Source organism: Pseudorasbora parva, chromosome 4 (genome assembly GCF_024679245.1).
Source record: "Pseudorasbora parva isolate DD20220531a chromosome 4, ASM2467924v1, whole genome shotgun sequence".
In the NCBI taxonomy this organism is placed as follows: Eukaryota; Metazoa; Chordata; class Actinopteri; order Cypriniformes; family Gobionidae; genus Pseudorasbora; species Pseudorasbora parva.
Genome location: NC_090175.1, coordinates 43,095,123 through 43,110,727, shown reverse-complemented (window position 1 = coordinate 43,110,727; position 15,605 = coordinate 43,095,123). Strand labels below are relative to the sequence as shown.

The 15,605-nt window shown below is 38.7% G+C and overlaps 1 protein-coding gene across 10 annotated transcripts in view; it reads left to right on the top strand.

The window, feature by feature from the left end:
- fat1a (FAT atypical cadherin 1a) overlaps positions 1–15,605 on the top strand; it is a 103,329-nt gene that overhangs the window by 42,645 nt on the left and 45,079 nt on the right. For all 10 annotated transcript variants that reach the window (XR_010904781.1, XR_010904780.1, XR_010904779.1 and 7 more), the window contains exon 4: positions 3,914–3,975. Coding sequence is in view for 7 of the 10 variants with exons in the window: in XM_067441895.1 (XP_067297996.1) it covers positions 3,914–3,975 (62 nt within the window). In the remaining 3 variants the exon portion in view is untranslated. The remainder of the gene's footprint in view (positions 1–3,913; positions 3,976–15,605) is intronic.

Here is a 15,605-nt window from a genome sequence, read left to right as displayed (position 1 = left end):
ACCAGAACACCAGAAATCTCCCTGATATTCCACCCAGCCGAGCGAGCGAAGTCCATGAATGTCACTTATATCACGTCAAACCATGCAAAGTATTTTTTGTTTTCAAATAGTTAATGTTAACATTGGCATTGCGGGACTACATGTGCATTAGGGCTACCTGTAGTTCAGTTTCCATTTAAGTGCAGTCCTTTTTGGACTTCCTGCAGTACTCTATATAATCATTATTTTTGCAATTCCTTTTGGTGCCTCATCCTTAAAGATACTTTTTGTGGAAATGTGCCATAGACTAGAAATCTAGACGCACCCTAGTGGCAGCAAATCTTATTTGCCGCAAGTGTCGTCTAGCAACTCTCAATTCACTTCTAAGCTGTAAAAGCCAAACTCTAGACAGGCCAATCACATCGTGAATAGAGTCGGTGGCGGGGCTTAATATAATGACGGCCGAGTTGCGCCTGCGCGTGCTTCTAGAAAACACAGAAACTGGCGAACGGCGGTCTTTCGAATCAGCTTTGACCGCGACTCTGGAAGACTTGGAGTTGAGCTTTTCTCTGAGAAAATAATAAAGAACGGCACTGAAGTCTTTCTAAAGAAGGGAAGATGTGTTCTGAGTTTTGCAGACCGGATACGGTCGGCAAATATACTTGCACAGAGGAAGGAATGCAGTGATTTAGTGTAGTAAATCCAGGTCGTCCCCATGCATGAGTGAGCCATGAGCTATGGAATACTCAAATCAGAAAGAATGTTTTGAAAGAGACATTATCTGCCAGGGATTTGTCTCTTTATTCTTGTTCATTCTCTCTCTCTTCCTGACCCACACTCTAAATGGAGTTAGTACACCGAATAAAGTGGAGGTCAGTGCTCAGTGTCGGTAATCTCAGTCACTCTCAGATAAGAATTTCCTACTATCAGCTGCCCCATTTCCAGGGGCCTTTATTTGCTAAATGCAGAAGCTGAGCTGAAGCCATCGGACAAAACTGATGGGATTTATTCGGATGATGTCTGCTTTATCCACCGATGATTTTGAGAGGTCCTATTTTGAGAAATACCTGTTGATGTCAAAGTTGAATTGAATGTTACTGTAAATTCCTTTAACAGGTCCTTTATACTGTTATTAATGTAAATTTGCTATATGTACATACAGTTGTGGGAAACATTTATTAGTAGAATAACCTAAAATTTGCATGTTTTTGACTTATCTAAGCACATTTCTGTGTGTAGTGTGTCTTTGATAGGCTCTATTGAGTGTTCTGCAGGAGGTTAATCATGCAAGGCTAATGTGAAGCTTTTTCTGCGAGACACAAATCCAGAAAACACTCCTTTCTCAACCTCAAGTGTTGCCCTTCTATCGCCTCTCTCAGCTCTGAAATGGCTGCCATTCACACACACAGTATGTGCTAGGATGGGGAGGAGGGTTAGGGTCCATTTGGGAACGTTGCCCGGGTCTGCCCACTGTAGAGCACATCTTTGTGTGCACGCTCATCTATCTATGTAGCTGTGACACGGACTGTTTTGTGCTTGCTATTAGGCCTTTCAAATGTTTTGTATATACATTCATCTGTGTTTAATAGCACTGCATGTGCGCTTCTTTAAGTGTGTGTGCTTTAACGTGTGTTCGAGACCCTTAATGAGGAATGTGGCACCTCAGCCTCAGATACGAGGTGGTGCATTCCTGTCTGCTAAACGATACCTCTTCTGAAGTCCATCAATGGCCTTCCGTCTGAGTGAGGGAGAGTTCAAGTGAGCCAGAAAAAGAAAATAGCCCTTCTTATTTTCTCCCGGGCAAAAGTGTTTTAGAGGAAAGTGTGTCATTTACCAAGGCACTTCAATGCTCTCTTTTTTAGCTGTTTTCTTTCTGATTTTATCCTTTCCTTTTGTCTAGGGCCAGTGTGGTGGTACTATCATTATATGTGAGATTTCACTGTGGCTTTATTTTAGGAGTACAGTGGTGAACAGAGAGAATTTGAGCTGAGGGTCACGTGCTTGCGCTCAGAGAGACAAATGCAAGCTGTAAGTACCTCACCTTCTGTAAGACTACACAGACAGATCAAATAATGAAATCTTTGGGCAAAATTAATTTGCTTTCTCAAAAACAATGGGGGTAAACATCATCTGATGACTAATGAAACAGGGTGCCTGCAAAGACGGCATGATTCATCCCATTTTGCCTTCTTAACTAGCTTAACTAGAGCTCATTGGTCAACAAAACTAGCATTAACTAGCATTATCATAAGTCTTTCTTTCTTTTTTTCTTTCTTTCTTTCTTTCTTTCTTTCTTTCTTTCTTTCTTTCTTTCTTTCTTTCTTTCTTTCTTTCTTTCTTTCTTTCTTTCTTTCTTTCTTTCTTTCTTTCTTTCTTTCTTTCTTTCTTTCTTTCTTTCTTTCTCCACTTCTGCTCCTGCGTCTCCTAGCTTCATTCTTGTTTTTCTTTTTCCAAAAATGGCTGAACTATAATTTACTTTGGCTAGCTTTAGCCCGCGATGCAGGATACCACTGTTTTTTTGGCCCGGGAAGAAATGGATTGTGGGTACGAGCATGGGCGTCTTTTTTAGCAGCATGTTCTTAAGGTCCATCCAGCAGACGTACACCTCTGCAGTGCACGCATACGCTCACGTGGAATGATTTCTAGGGGAAGGTGGTTCTTTCAGCCGAGAGATTTGTTTAAGCTTAATATGCATCCCTCATATGCAATATATATTCATGCAAACTCATGAAATGGTATTTAAAAAGAGTCATATCTGCATATTCGGAACACTTAACTCCTGGGAGACATATCCGCCTAGCTTATTAACTGTTTCTTTATGAATCCTAACAATTAGAAAAAAATATTGGCTGTAAATTCCTGTAAAACCCTGTTAAATGTGCCTATTTAATGTCTTTTTCCATTCTAGTCAAGTTCTTGGTCTATAAACATAGCATTGCCTTTAATATAACGGTTTAAAGTGTAGAGATTTTGATGACTGCCCGCATTCAGAGTTTATTTTCATTCCCGTGTATGACTACGAGAGCAAAGGAGAGAGAGATGGTTAGCAGCCTAACACAGTTTTGACCAGGAGCAGGAGGCGTGTTGTGGCCGGGCTATTTTTGCTGCCTGCATGTGCGCCATTGATGGCTTCTGGTTTCGGAAATCCTTTTTCTGCACTAATCAGACGTGGTGCGGTCGGCAGGCGTCTCTCGTGTGGCCGGGGCTGGCAATGGCAGCCGTGTGCTCTGCCCCATCTAATGTACAATTATACTGACGGAGAAACACAAGTCTGCCTATTATCTGCAATCGAGACGCTCTTTACAGAAACGCGTGCTCGTTTGTATTGTTGTTCGATCTGCCTGTCTACCTGTTTTTACACTCTTCTCTTGATTCGGCACTTGAATTCACTTCCAGTTGAATTTCCTTTTAGCTCTGATTCTATTTTGCTGTAATATAAAGCAAAGGTCTCGAGAGAAATCTTCAAAAGGCCACCACAGCAAAACACACACCTACTAACAGATTCACACAGAGTAAACGCAGTGATGGTTACGTTGTCATTTCACTCATCTTTTCAGTGTTTGAAGCTGTTTATAATGAGTGTTGTGTGTTTATTTGAAGGTAGTGTGTGAGGTTTGTGCTGTCTGTTTTCAGGCAGTGTGAGTGTGTGCTTTAAGCATGGCTGTTTGTTCAGCTTTAAAATAGCCTTGACATAGGCACAATGCCATTTTCTGCAGTTCTGTGTAGCTGAATTTAACATTTTCATGTGGGTTTACCCAACAAGATTGCACCCGGAAGTTAAATAAATCTGACAAATCAGAATGTCTAGGTATATCCTCAAAGATAAAATGTTATTATTATAACAAAAATGTTGCACTAACCGAACATGATTTTATTTGAATCAAGTTTTGTTGAGTTTTAATGGGATTATTAAATTGTGCTCATCTGTTTGCAGGTCTGGTTGCCACCACGTCTCGGAAACTGGACAGAGAGCAGCAGGATGAACATATTTTGGAGGTAAAGACACCTAGATAAATCCACCTAGATTTCATCCATTGATGTTTACAACACGCTTCCTAAGAGCAGACAATCACACTACTAGAAACTGGGGCTAGTTATTGACACAAATGTCATAATTCGATTCGATTTAATTTCACAAGCTTGCAATTTGATTGTGAAAATCAATTTTGATTTTGATTCCAATTCGATTCAATATTGATTATTTTGGATATATATCAGGTAGAATACATGGCTAATTTCCTCAAGGAAAACAAATCTCTCAACTAATGCTGTAAACTATGGAAGTCATTTGGTACTACTATAATGTTGAGGGTATACATATATCGATTTGTACACAAACATTTAAAGGTGTCATGAACTGGCTTTTTAATTTTTTATACCATTGTCTGAGGTCAGCTAATGATGTTCGTGTGGTTTTACATTCAAAAACATCACAACTAATAAGTAATAGGCTATTTTCTACACTGGTTTTGAGGCCCTCTCCTGAACATTGGGTTTTGATGGGCGTGCCGCACTGGAGACTTGGAAGTAAACGCCCACGGCTAGGATTGGATACGATTTGCATATTTAATTAGCTTCAGCTTCCCGGTCAGTTCACATGAGGGAATGATTGTTTTGAAAGCGGCATATGGAATGATTCTCTCAATCACTGGAATAAATGTCTTTATCAAACAAACACAATGATTTATTTCTCATCCACCCGTGATTGATTAGACTATTATTTTTGTATTACCATAGCCTGCGCGATCGATCAATATAAACACAAACCGGACACATACACACACACACACACATGTGTGCGCGCCCTTCAAATGTCAAGTCAAGAGACAGTGATCAAGAAAGTAATATTATTTCACTATTTGAGACAAGTCAGCTGGTTAACGTTTTGGTAGCCTGTCTGGAAAACAGATTTAGCATACTAGATTTAACTGTTTTGCTCCTATAGTGTGTGGTGTGCCATGATGTGACAAAGACAGCACACCACACACAAACAGATTTTAAACCCAAGTTTAAACCCGAGTCCCGACTGTAAACACAGGAAATCTTGCAAAATATCACAAGACTTCAGGCTGGTGACACACTGCCTGCGTGACGCGCGTCTCAGGCGTGAAAAAAAAAAAAAAAGTCTTAAATCAAGATGCATTTACTAAATAAGTAAAACGACATAAGATATTTTTTTTTGTTTTGTTGAAAATAAAATAAAAGTAAGTTTTTGCTTAAAAAAGGCAACATTATCTGCCAATGGGGTGAGAAAAATAATCTAGTTCTGATTGAAACCTTGTTTCTTGTTTCCGTCCCAAACAGAAATAATATTATTCCCGCAGTGAAATGAAGTGAACACCGTCTTCCCCAAGTTAGCTGGAACTTCATTAAAAATAAAGTTCAACCACACATTCCTAATATTAGGATCCGAAGGAAGCTTATGAAGCGACTGTTTTCTTCCACACTATCTTGCTATCTCCTTCGGAATGTTTATTGCTCTTGGCTAGCGCGAGCCGATCAGCTCCATGAGTCGGTGGGGGGTGGGGGCTGCTGAATTAGACGTTCTGTAGAGGCGTGTTTGATCGCGCGATGACGTAAAGATGCACACACGACCGTTTTCTGGGCCTGGGGTCTATGAAAGCTTTTCTTTGACTAACAAGGAAGTTTTCAGCTCTGAAATTTACAGGATATTTTTATATTACCATGACCTTTTATATATCAAAAGCTCAAGGGAAATTTGATTTCTCAGTTCATCAACCCTTTAAATTACATTTAATACACATTTTTTTATAATAATAAAGTTACATGAAATATAAACATTTAAATGGTGGCTTTCATGAAAATGTACCAAATTTATTCAAACATGCACTGAACACTGAAGAACATTAAAAATATATAATGAATGGTGTAGGGGTGACCCCGAATAGTCGAAGATTCGATGCATCGATATGCGGAGCCTGATTCGACCACCGATCTCACGGTCGAATCTTTGCGGGTGTTATGAAACGAGGATCATACCATTTTGGAAATATGGTGGTGCTCAATATTTTAAAGACGTGTCGCGGCGCTGAGCTGAGCATCGGTGTGCGACCCCTTTAAGGGCGCTGAGCTTCACACCGCGCCTTTAAAATTAGTGTACACACACCGGCGGCAGCACCGGCGGAAGTTGTTTAAAATCCTGCTGCATCACAGAGCGCTTTCGTGCAGCTCATCTGACAGTCAATTCAAAATTGAGCTCACGTGTATATAATGTGCGCATCAGGTGGCGGTGTGAGTAGATCCTGAGGCTGAGCTTCGCTTATGTCTTCACCCGCTTTAGGCACAATCGGCTGAAGAACGTGCATGTAAACGCACTCAAAGTGTTCTTTTCCTCTCTAGGCAGGTCTTTTTTTAGGTTTATTTATCAAAATGTTCTTTTATATATTTGTATGATGTTCTGTTTTTCGATCGCGGCTTTAACATGTTATGAGAAAACGGTTTATGAATGTTTATCCACCACATTACCTTTTAGGCTATTTAAACCTAAATAAGAAAGCCATTGTCAGTTCGTCTGTCAGTTGGCAGGCAGTTTTGGTCGCTTTATTAAAAGTTGTTGCTGTGTGCAGTGTGTAAAGGAAAATAAAAATAGTTTTACCCTTCTGCTGACAAGTGTCGTGCCCCTCCCAACCCATTCACACACACATAGATGATTCGACTATCAGTCGACCATAGAGAGATTCGACAATTCTGATTCGATTGTCTAAATCCTTAGTCGAGGACAGCCCTAGAATGGTGCATATATTTAACAAAATGCTCCTCTCTGGAGTTAATTTTTTCTAGCTCATTCACAAGTTTATAGACACTGGAGATGTTTTTTCTGAGGTAAATATTACTTACAAAGCATTGTTTACAAGCTGTTTTACTGATGTGATTGAGTGATTCCATGTGACATGATACAGGTTTTGGTAAGTTGTAATGTATCTTTTTACACATTTTCTGATGCTCATTCATGTCCATTTCACACTATAAATGGTATTTAAGGCGGAAGAGAAGATCAGTTCATGTGACACTTCTCTTGAGCTGAGCTGCACCAGAGTGATCTCACGCCCCAGCACCAAAATGACATTTATGTTTTTGAATTTCATAATAAAATGGGCATAATTTGAAATCTAAGACTTTGTTTGATATCCATTGAAACAAAGCACAAAGATTATTCTGATTTATTGGATGGAAGGCTTGCTACAAAGTCCTGTTCATTCATCAACTGAAAACAGAATGACTAATCAATTCTTGGGATTTAAGAAACGATATCAGTTGGTAACAGTTAGAATTAATTCAAATTGAGTAATCAATAGAAACACATATTTAGAGGGGTCCTGAAAGTCCTTTTTTTTTTTTTAAATGGAATGTTCTAGGTTAAAGTTATCTGTAGTTTGCTGATTACCACAACACATTATTTCTTTAAAACAACATCTACAGAAATACTCTTGCAATTAAAGTATATCAGGCAACTGCTGTGCATTTCACTACCTGTTGTAGATTTGATAGTGTTCATAAGGTTACGGAAAGTATGATTTTTTTAATGTTTTTGGTCTTTTATGATAAACTTGGCTGCATTTATTTGATAAAACAATCTAGTAAAACCGTAATATTTTGAAATAATAGTAATTAGTAATTAGAATTTTAAATAGTAATTTTAAATTCTAATTACTATTATAAGATTATTTGATGAATAGAAAGTTCAAAAGAACAGCCATTATTTAAAATATATTGTAGCACTATAAATGTGTTTACTGTCATTTTTATTCAATTGAATACTTCCTTTCCAAAATAAAATCATAAAAAATTAAATAAAAAAGCATCTTACTGATACCAAACTTTTGAACATTGGTGTATAATAAAATATAATGTAATGTAATTTCTAGGAACTTGTACACATTTTTTTCTTCACAAAAGCTAGCTTACTTTATTGTTGACCCCTGTTTTGTAGTTTAACCTACACAACTTTAACCTAGAATATTATTTTAAAGTGATCTACTTTGGGAGTAAAGGAAAAATCCTAATAAAAGGGGAAAGAGCAAAAAAACTTCAGCACCTAAAAAACTTCATGGCACAAGCCACCAAACTAAACTGTGCACGTGAGCGGACTGCATTTTCCCTCATCCATTCCTTCCAACGTGCTTCTGTGTGGATTTGGATATCCGGTGTGTGGAGGGTAGGTGTGTGTGTGTGTGTGTATGTGTGTGGGGGTTTGCCTTTGTTCTCTCTCAGTGTACCGTCTCGGGATTAGGCAGGCCAGAACAGGAAGCGTCACCCGGCCCAGCCAAAGTTTATACTTGTGGGTTTTAATTGAGCTGCAAGCTTCTCTCACTCTTTCTCTCTCCCTCTTTTTCTCAATAACTCTTTACCACCCTCTCCCTTCCTTCCCCAAAAACCAACCACAGTTTGCTGATACTTCAAGTTGTGCACAGAAATCTTCAGAGATTGATGCTCCTTTAATTATCTTTATAGATTGAGCAATTCAAGGCCTGTGGCATTTCGTTTAATTTGGCAAATTTGCCTTTCCCGTTCTTTCATGCCCATCTCTGCAACTCTAATTGTTTGCGTAAATGACAGGAGGGATGCGGACAGGAAATAAAACCAGGGAGGATGGTACACCCTGCAGCATACGGTCATCCAGTGTATGTCCTCCCTTCTTCTCTCCATGCCTCAGTGATGTGAAGAGCTCTTGACTTCAAAGCAAAGCCTGCTGACCGATAGACAGTAGGCTTGTAATTAGCTAATGCCAACAATTCAGCTTAATATTAGTAGTGCCAAGATCCCCTCAAGGTTAAATCTGTTTCACTGGTTTTTAATTAACTAAGCTTTTTATTTATTTATTTTTTTTAACTGTTCCGATTGGAGTTTGGTGGTGCGTGTAGTTTCATTCAACTTGGATGCCTTATTTCAGCTGTCTTAACCGTAAGGAGCTGTAAAGAATGCTTATCACCTAACATTGTCTTTTACCCTTTCAATTGCACTTTTAAATAGAAAACGCAATGCCGCATAAATTGTTGGCTAGCCTAATCACATTTAAAGTCTCTATGGGTTTATAGTAGATACAAACACATATATCCACACTGGAATTTGAGGTATCATCCTTTTTTGACTTTAAAGATAACCAAAGCATACTTTAGTACAAACCATCTTCCATGAGTAATAATCTGCCTTAGTACCCCATGATATAGCATTTTAATAATGCCTGATCAAACAAAAACATAAAAATGTATAATTTAATAAAGCTATTTCCTGTTAATGTGCGAGACTTCCAATTTATTAGCCGATGTAGATAACTAAAAGAATAAATGTAATGGAAAAGTAAATATAAAAACTATTTTCACAACAAACCAGTATTTATTATTACAATAATATCCTTAAAAACAGTTTGCAGTATCAAGCAGCATAACAGCAATACTAGAAGTGACTGACACCGGAAGCTAGGGGTGGGTGATATACTGGTAGATACGATTAACTTAAAATTTGGAGTATCGTCTCTATCGCGATTACGCTCATGTGGCGTTGCCATACTGCGTCACCATGAAAGCTTATCATTTAAAAGCTCATTTTGACACATTCACACAGCTGAAATGCACGACCATTAAGCCACTGTTACAGAATGTGCAAGTACTGAATCTTGTTTTTGGTGCCTTATTGGGCTTGAACGGTCAAATACACACACTTAATGTGTCAATGCCTTGTTCAGAATCCCCGCAAACACAGTTATTTATGTCTAAGTGAATGTAAACAGTTAAGAAAGTGCATGTGTATCAGTATATTAGATCAGTGCAATCTATTTTAAAGTGACAGAAGCCTAATATATTGGTTGCTGTTTGGTATCTAATTTCTATTAAATGAATTACTTTTGTAACTTTTATGCCAGAAACTTTTAATGCCAGCGTCATTATAGTAGTCTATTGGTTACCGTTTTACAGAATCTATATGATACTTCAGTTCAATGTTTGAGTGGTAGCTCACCGTAACAAGCATGACAGCATCGGTCGGGCACGCCTCCTTCAGCTCACGCCGACGAGCAAACGCTGGTCACATGTTGATCCTCGTCCTGCCTTTAATCCCATCACTTTTTAGTTTCCTCTTATTGCTTTCCTCCAACAACACCTTTTCTTTCTTATTTGTCTCTGCTGCTTCGGACATGACTATATTATCCGACGAACAAAGTTGGGCTCGCATGTCCGAATTTAAGGAAGTGTGGGTGTTGGTGGAAGTGACGTATATGCCGTAAAGCTGTCGAATTTTGTAGTTCTTTTTGTTCTCGGGTTACTACCCGAAACCCGAAGTTTAAAAGTACGATTAAAAACGATACAGACCCCATCAGGCTATGGCAGACGTGTCATTCAACCTATTGTAAGTCGATTTATCATCACAAGAGTCTTAAAAAATATATTATGAAGGTTGAAAAGTTACCTAGTGCTGATTTAATTAGGCTAGCATTCTTTTTTTGTGATTTATGAAATTGTAATGGTATGGGAAAAAAATGGGTTAAAGCAACAACAACAACAAAACCTATCTTGAGGTATATAATAGTGATGAACTGTAATAAATCTAAAAATGGATCTCGACTTTATTATTTGCCATTGGGGTTGCACCATAAATGCTCTTACGTAACCTCTGTGTGACGATACAAGTCTTTTTCGCTGTTGTTTTAATAGAAAAAGTTCTCCCAAAAATTAAAATTCTGCCATCATTTTCAAACCCGCAGGTTGTTCCAAACCTGTATGAATTTATTTCTTCTGCTGAACACAAAAGAAGATATTTTGAAAAATATTTGTAGCAAAACAGTTGATGTGCCAAACTGACTTCTATAGTATGGAAAAATATAAGGCAATCCTACACAATCTCTTTTTTTCTTCTTCTTCTTCTTTTTGATACATTTCTTTTGTTTGAAGCAACTGTCTTCTTTGTTCAAACACCTTCTTGGACTGTTATGATCTTATGCTTAATTTGATTACCGTGCTGCTTTAGACCGGCTGAGGGAGAGGCTAATAAACAAATGACCGTCAGTCCTGTCACTGTTCACACGCATTCTTCTGGATCCAGTTTCTCCTTTTCTTCCTTGCACTGCTCCGGTGGCCCACTGCAGTAGTCATGACAACCCCAGCAATTTGGGTTTTTGGCCGGTGTTTAGTCAGGGGTCCAGCAACAGGAAGTTCTTTATTGACATCTTTCCTCCAGGGGTCTTGTTTCACCCAGCCTCTCACCCAGGAGTCTGGCTGTCTCTCTCCCAGGGGCAGTGCAATCCTGCTGGGCACAGCACTGCAGGGGACAGGGGAATGAGCTCGTGCTCAGGGGTTCGCTGAGGTTAGTTGGAGGCAGAAGATGCCTGGGGAGGGGGTGGGAGGAGCAGTTATATGAGGCCAGGTTGAGGGCATTTGAGTGTGTGTGTGTGTGTGTGTGTGTGTGTGTATGTGTGTTAGAGAGTGAGAGAGAGATATGGGAAAGAGCCCTGCAAACTTTCACACACACTTAAGAGCTGGGAAGGAAGGTGTAAGGTGCAAATGCTCCTAGAGGGGGAAGGGAGAGAAATTTGAGAAAATAAAGAACAGAGAGAGAGAGAGAGCTACTCTGGAACATGCCGAGGCATGCACAGCACGTTGGATAGTCTGCCCTGTTGCTCTTTGAACTTCTAAAACCAAACAGGAAAATATGCCCACGATACACTTAAGTTGATTTGCAAAGAAATGTAATTTATTTCTGGGAATACACCATGAGTAGGGTGTGCTTTGCCTGTTTTCCAGGCATGTGAATTGCATTACTACCTTGCCTTTGCTGAAAGCTCTGAACAAATTTATAATGTTCAAGATGCTTGCACCTATTAGTGGTGATTCATTTCAATGACTTCTTAATCTGTTCACCTAAAATATGTTCCGAATAGGTGTCATTGGCAGGTTACATCCTTTTGTCTTATGAGTGAGTCATTGAATCATTCAAATAACAGCTTTAGCTTTCATAGCTCTTAACAACAAACAGCATACCACTTTTGTTCATTAGAGTCAGTCAACAGAATCTAACACAAACAATATGTATCTTGTTCTTGAATTCATTCATTTATTTTTAATTAGGAACATGGCCCATTTAGATTTGTTCATAGTATCCATGACATAGACAGAATCATTCACTTAAAGGTCCCCTAGAATGATTTGAAACAATATGTTAAATTGTTCTCTGATATCTACATAGAGGGTATGTGGCTTATTTAAGGGAAACACATTTCCAGATACAGTTTTACAGGTCCATTTACAACCCTATAAATTGTCCCTAGGATGTAATGCTCTGTTTTTGCCTTATTTGGAAGGGTCATGAATATTAATGTTGAGCTCTGCTCTGATTGGCTTATTTCAGCAGCTCACAGCAGTTCAGTGAAGCGGCTCGTGAGTCCTGACCGTCCTGACACAACACAGACCGACAAAATGAAACTTAAAGCAAAACATCTCAAATGGAGATTGATAAAATGCAGCTTGTTTATTTGGTGTTTTAAGATCATCCGCGGGCAAGAAAGATCGCGTTTGTGCGGTTGCCAGATTTCAGTAATTAAATCCCCCAAACAGAGCTTTTCTGTGAAAAGTAACCCGTATACTCTCTGGTTTTACCTAAACATGTCTAATCTGACAACCATACTCTTGCGCGCGGATGATCTGAAAACACCCATAAACAAGTAAGCTGCATTTTATCAATCTCCATTTGAGATGTTCTGCTTAAAGTGTGTCATTTAGCCTACATTTTAGACTTGTTTTTTTTCGTCAACGATATTGCATGTTTATATAACGTTAGTCACTATGTAGGCTAATGTTACGCAGTGACTGTGATGTAGCCTAATCTGAAATACAAATAGGCAAAAACATCATAGGAAACACCATACTTTAGTTCTCAAAAATATAAATATATAACTTATAGTTTTACAAAATGAATATCCTTGTCAAATGACTATCATTTTAACTTAAATGTTGAAAACGGTGACGTTTGCTAGAACGATCGAGTGAACGGTATCTTCGGTTGTATTTTGTAATACAAAGTAATATTAACCTTTGTCATTAGACACACTATTTAGTTTTGTATGGTACTTGGAGTTTCCTATTGTTACTGTAAGCATCTTGCGTTATCTAGACAATGCTGTCTCTCTAAGAAACTTTCAATTTAATCAGAAATTGTTTAAACAGTCAATAAGTGGATAAATCGCTATGTACTGCTTGCAGGAATATAGTTGCCACTTTCTTCAGTTTAAGACGCTGAGCGAAGCTTGCTTGAAATGGGCCGAACAAACGAACGATCTTGAATGAAATTGTTGTGGTATCGGATTATAAACATCAACCATGACTGCTGACATTTTTTATCTGTGGGAAGGATATAAGTCTCCTGAACAGCCTGGAACATGAAGTGTGTCCATGCGAGCAGCTTGTTCTGATGATTCGCTCAGTTTCCGCCTGACAATGCACATGTTTGGACAGATGCAAATGTTAGGGGCGTGCATATAAATTATCCCCAATGCTTGCATCACTGTTGGGTTTATGTTGAGAAGCACTTTTGAGTTTTGGATTCACGAGATTTACATAAGAAGTAGGAGGCAATAATGTTTAAGACTCACAGTATGTGATGTCCATGTACTGAACTCTTATTATTTAACCATGGCATGGTTAATTACATTTTTCATTCTAGGGCACCTTTAAGATTAGTTCAAAACCATATTTCTCTACAAATGAAATACCCCTATCGCTTGTAATTAGAGGATTTGTAATCTATCCTGCTAACTGCATGTGTCTTGTGGAAGAATATTGTAGCCGGAGCTGCTTCTACCTGTTTATATATATATGGCGGATCACACAGGGACTGTGCTCCTCTGCAGCGGTACCTGCCAGTCTGGCCTGAAATAGTCCCAATATAAACACTTACTATAAGTGTACCATAATTATTCAGGGTAAGACAAAAACACGGTTTGGAAAATTGATTAATGTTGTACATTCTTATTATATAATTTTTGTAAATCGTAAAGGAACTGAACGTAAGAAATGTATTTCAATTAATCATTAAATGGCACTTATATGTCACTAGACATTAAGAAATCATGTTAATATCAAATACTTATATCACTGACAACAGTAGTCTGGCCAGGATATTGTCATTTAAAAGTTGTTGTTGCAGCCCTCAACTGATGTTGATGTTGACATGTTGTGTTTTGGTCTGAAGCTCTACCCTCCACCTATGTACCAATCACGAAGTCAGTAATGTTTCGTCATCTGGGTTGCCAGCTCTGCTCTAGTAACCACAGCTACAAACGTTCCTGCTGGATCCTGCAGCCTATCTGGCAACCTCGAGTCAGGGGGAGAGGGGGAGAGGGGATACACAGCTCTACAGTCATTTGAAAGTGATTGCAGTACCAGTTTTGACCACAATCTTGCATACGCTTCCTTTAAACACAAAAAAAGTTACGGACAGCAGTTTTAAACATATGACGCTAGCAACACCGAGGCTATGGCTTCGATTCCCAGACACTGCATGAACTGACTAAAATGTAACTCCTTGCAATGTAAGTCACTTTGGATTAAAGCGTTTGCCAAATGCGTAAATGTCGTGTAAGACTGCAAATCTTATGTCTTGAGGACAGGTATGGTATTACTTTAAGCGTTTTCACACTGTGGATGATTTTACTCAGGCGAGCGCTAAAGGAAATGTAAAAATCGAGTTAAATAATTAATGTTTAAAGCAGACACGGGATATATATTTTTTTATTGAACTGGAAATTTAATTTCAAATGTCTGAATTCTTTCCAGTTGCTGGAAAAGGTTTTAAAAAAGCAGTGCATTGCAGGCATAACACACTCAGAGAGAGGAATGTTGAAGCTGACCGAGTCCCTTGTCCTCCTATTCAATTAAATATGTTTGGCTAAAACACTTAGACAGCACTGGACAGATTTGAAAACAAATATACATTATAGGTCTACTCGTTGTTTACACCAAAAGCTGGACCGTTTTTACAGTGTGGAACAGATGCTTTAATGTCTGTGCTGGCCTATTGTTCATCTGCTTCAGCCGTAGAAAGTGGTAGTTCATATTTTGCACTCAAAGCTACACAAGTCTGCTGAGTTCATTAGCAGGAAATAGTGTGTATGTCTGCATCTCTTTGTGTGTTTGCATTCATCAGCTTATGCACCAGCGTACCATTAAGCTACCTCAAATGGGCATTTTCCAAGATTAACTGAAGATATCCAGAGGAAATTAATGAGCTGGTTAACGGATACCAGCTGAGATTGGACACGGCGTTCTGAGCATGAGTATATGCTCAACAAACCACCAGCGTCTGCTTAATGCCACCGTCTTTGCTCGTTTGGAACTCCTGTACCTATTACTGTTCATATTGTTTACAAAAGTGCTTTGCTGTTAAACTGGTGTGCATTTTTGTGAACTTTTTATCTGGCCATTTTTTGTCGAAATATAGTGTGCTTGCAGTACAATTGAACTAAACCAGTCTATTGCCTTTTTTGAATGATTCGTACTAAACAGCACAATTGGATTAGATGATACTACCTTTGAGAACAAATAAAAAGCACACTCATTTTGAGGCCATGCAGCCTGTCTGGCTATCACATTTATGGTGGTATTTGTCATCAGAAGTCATAA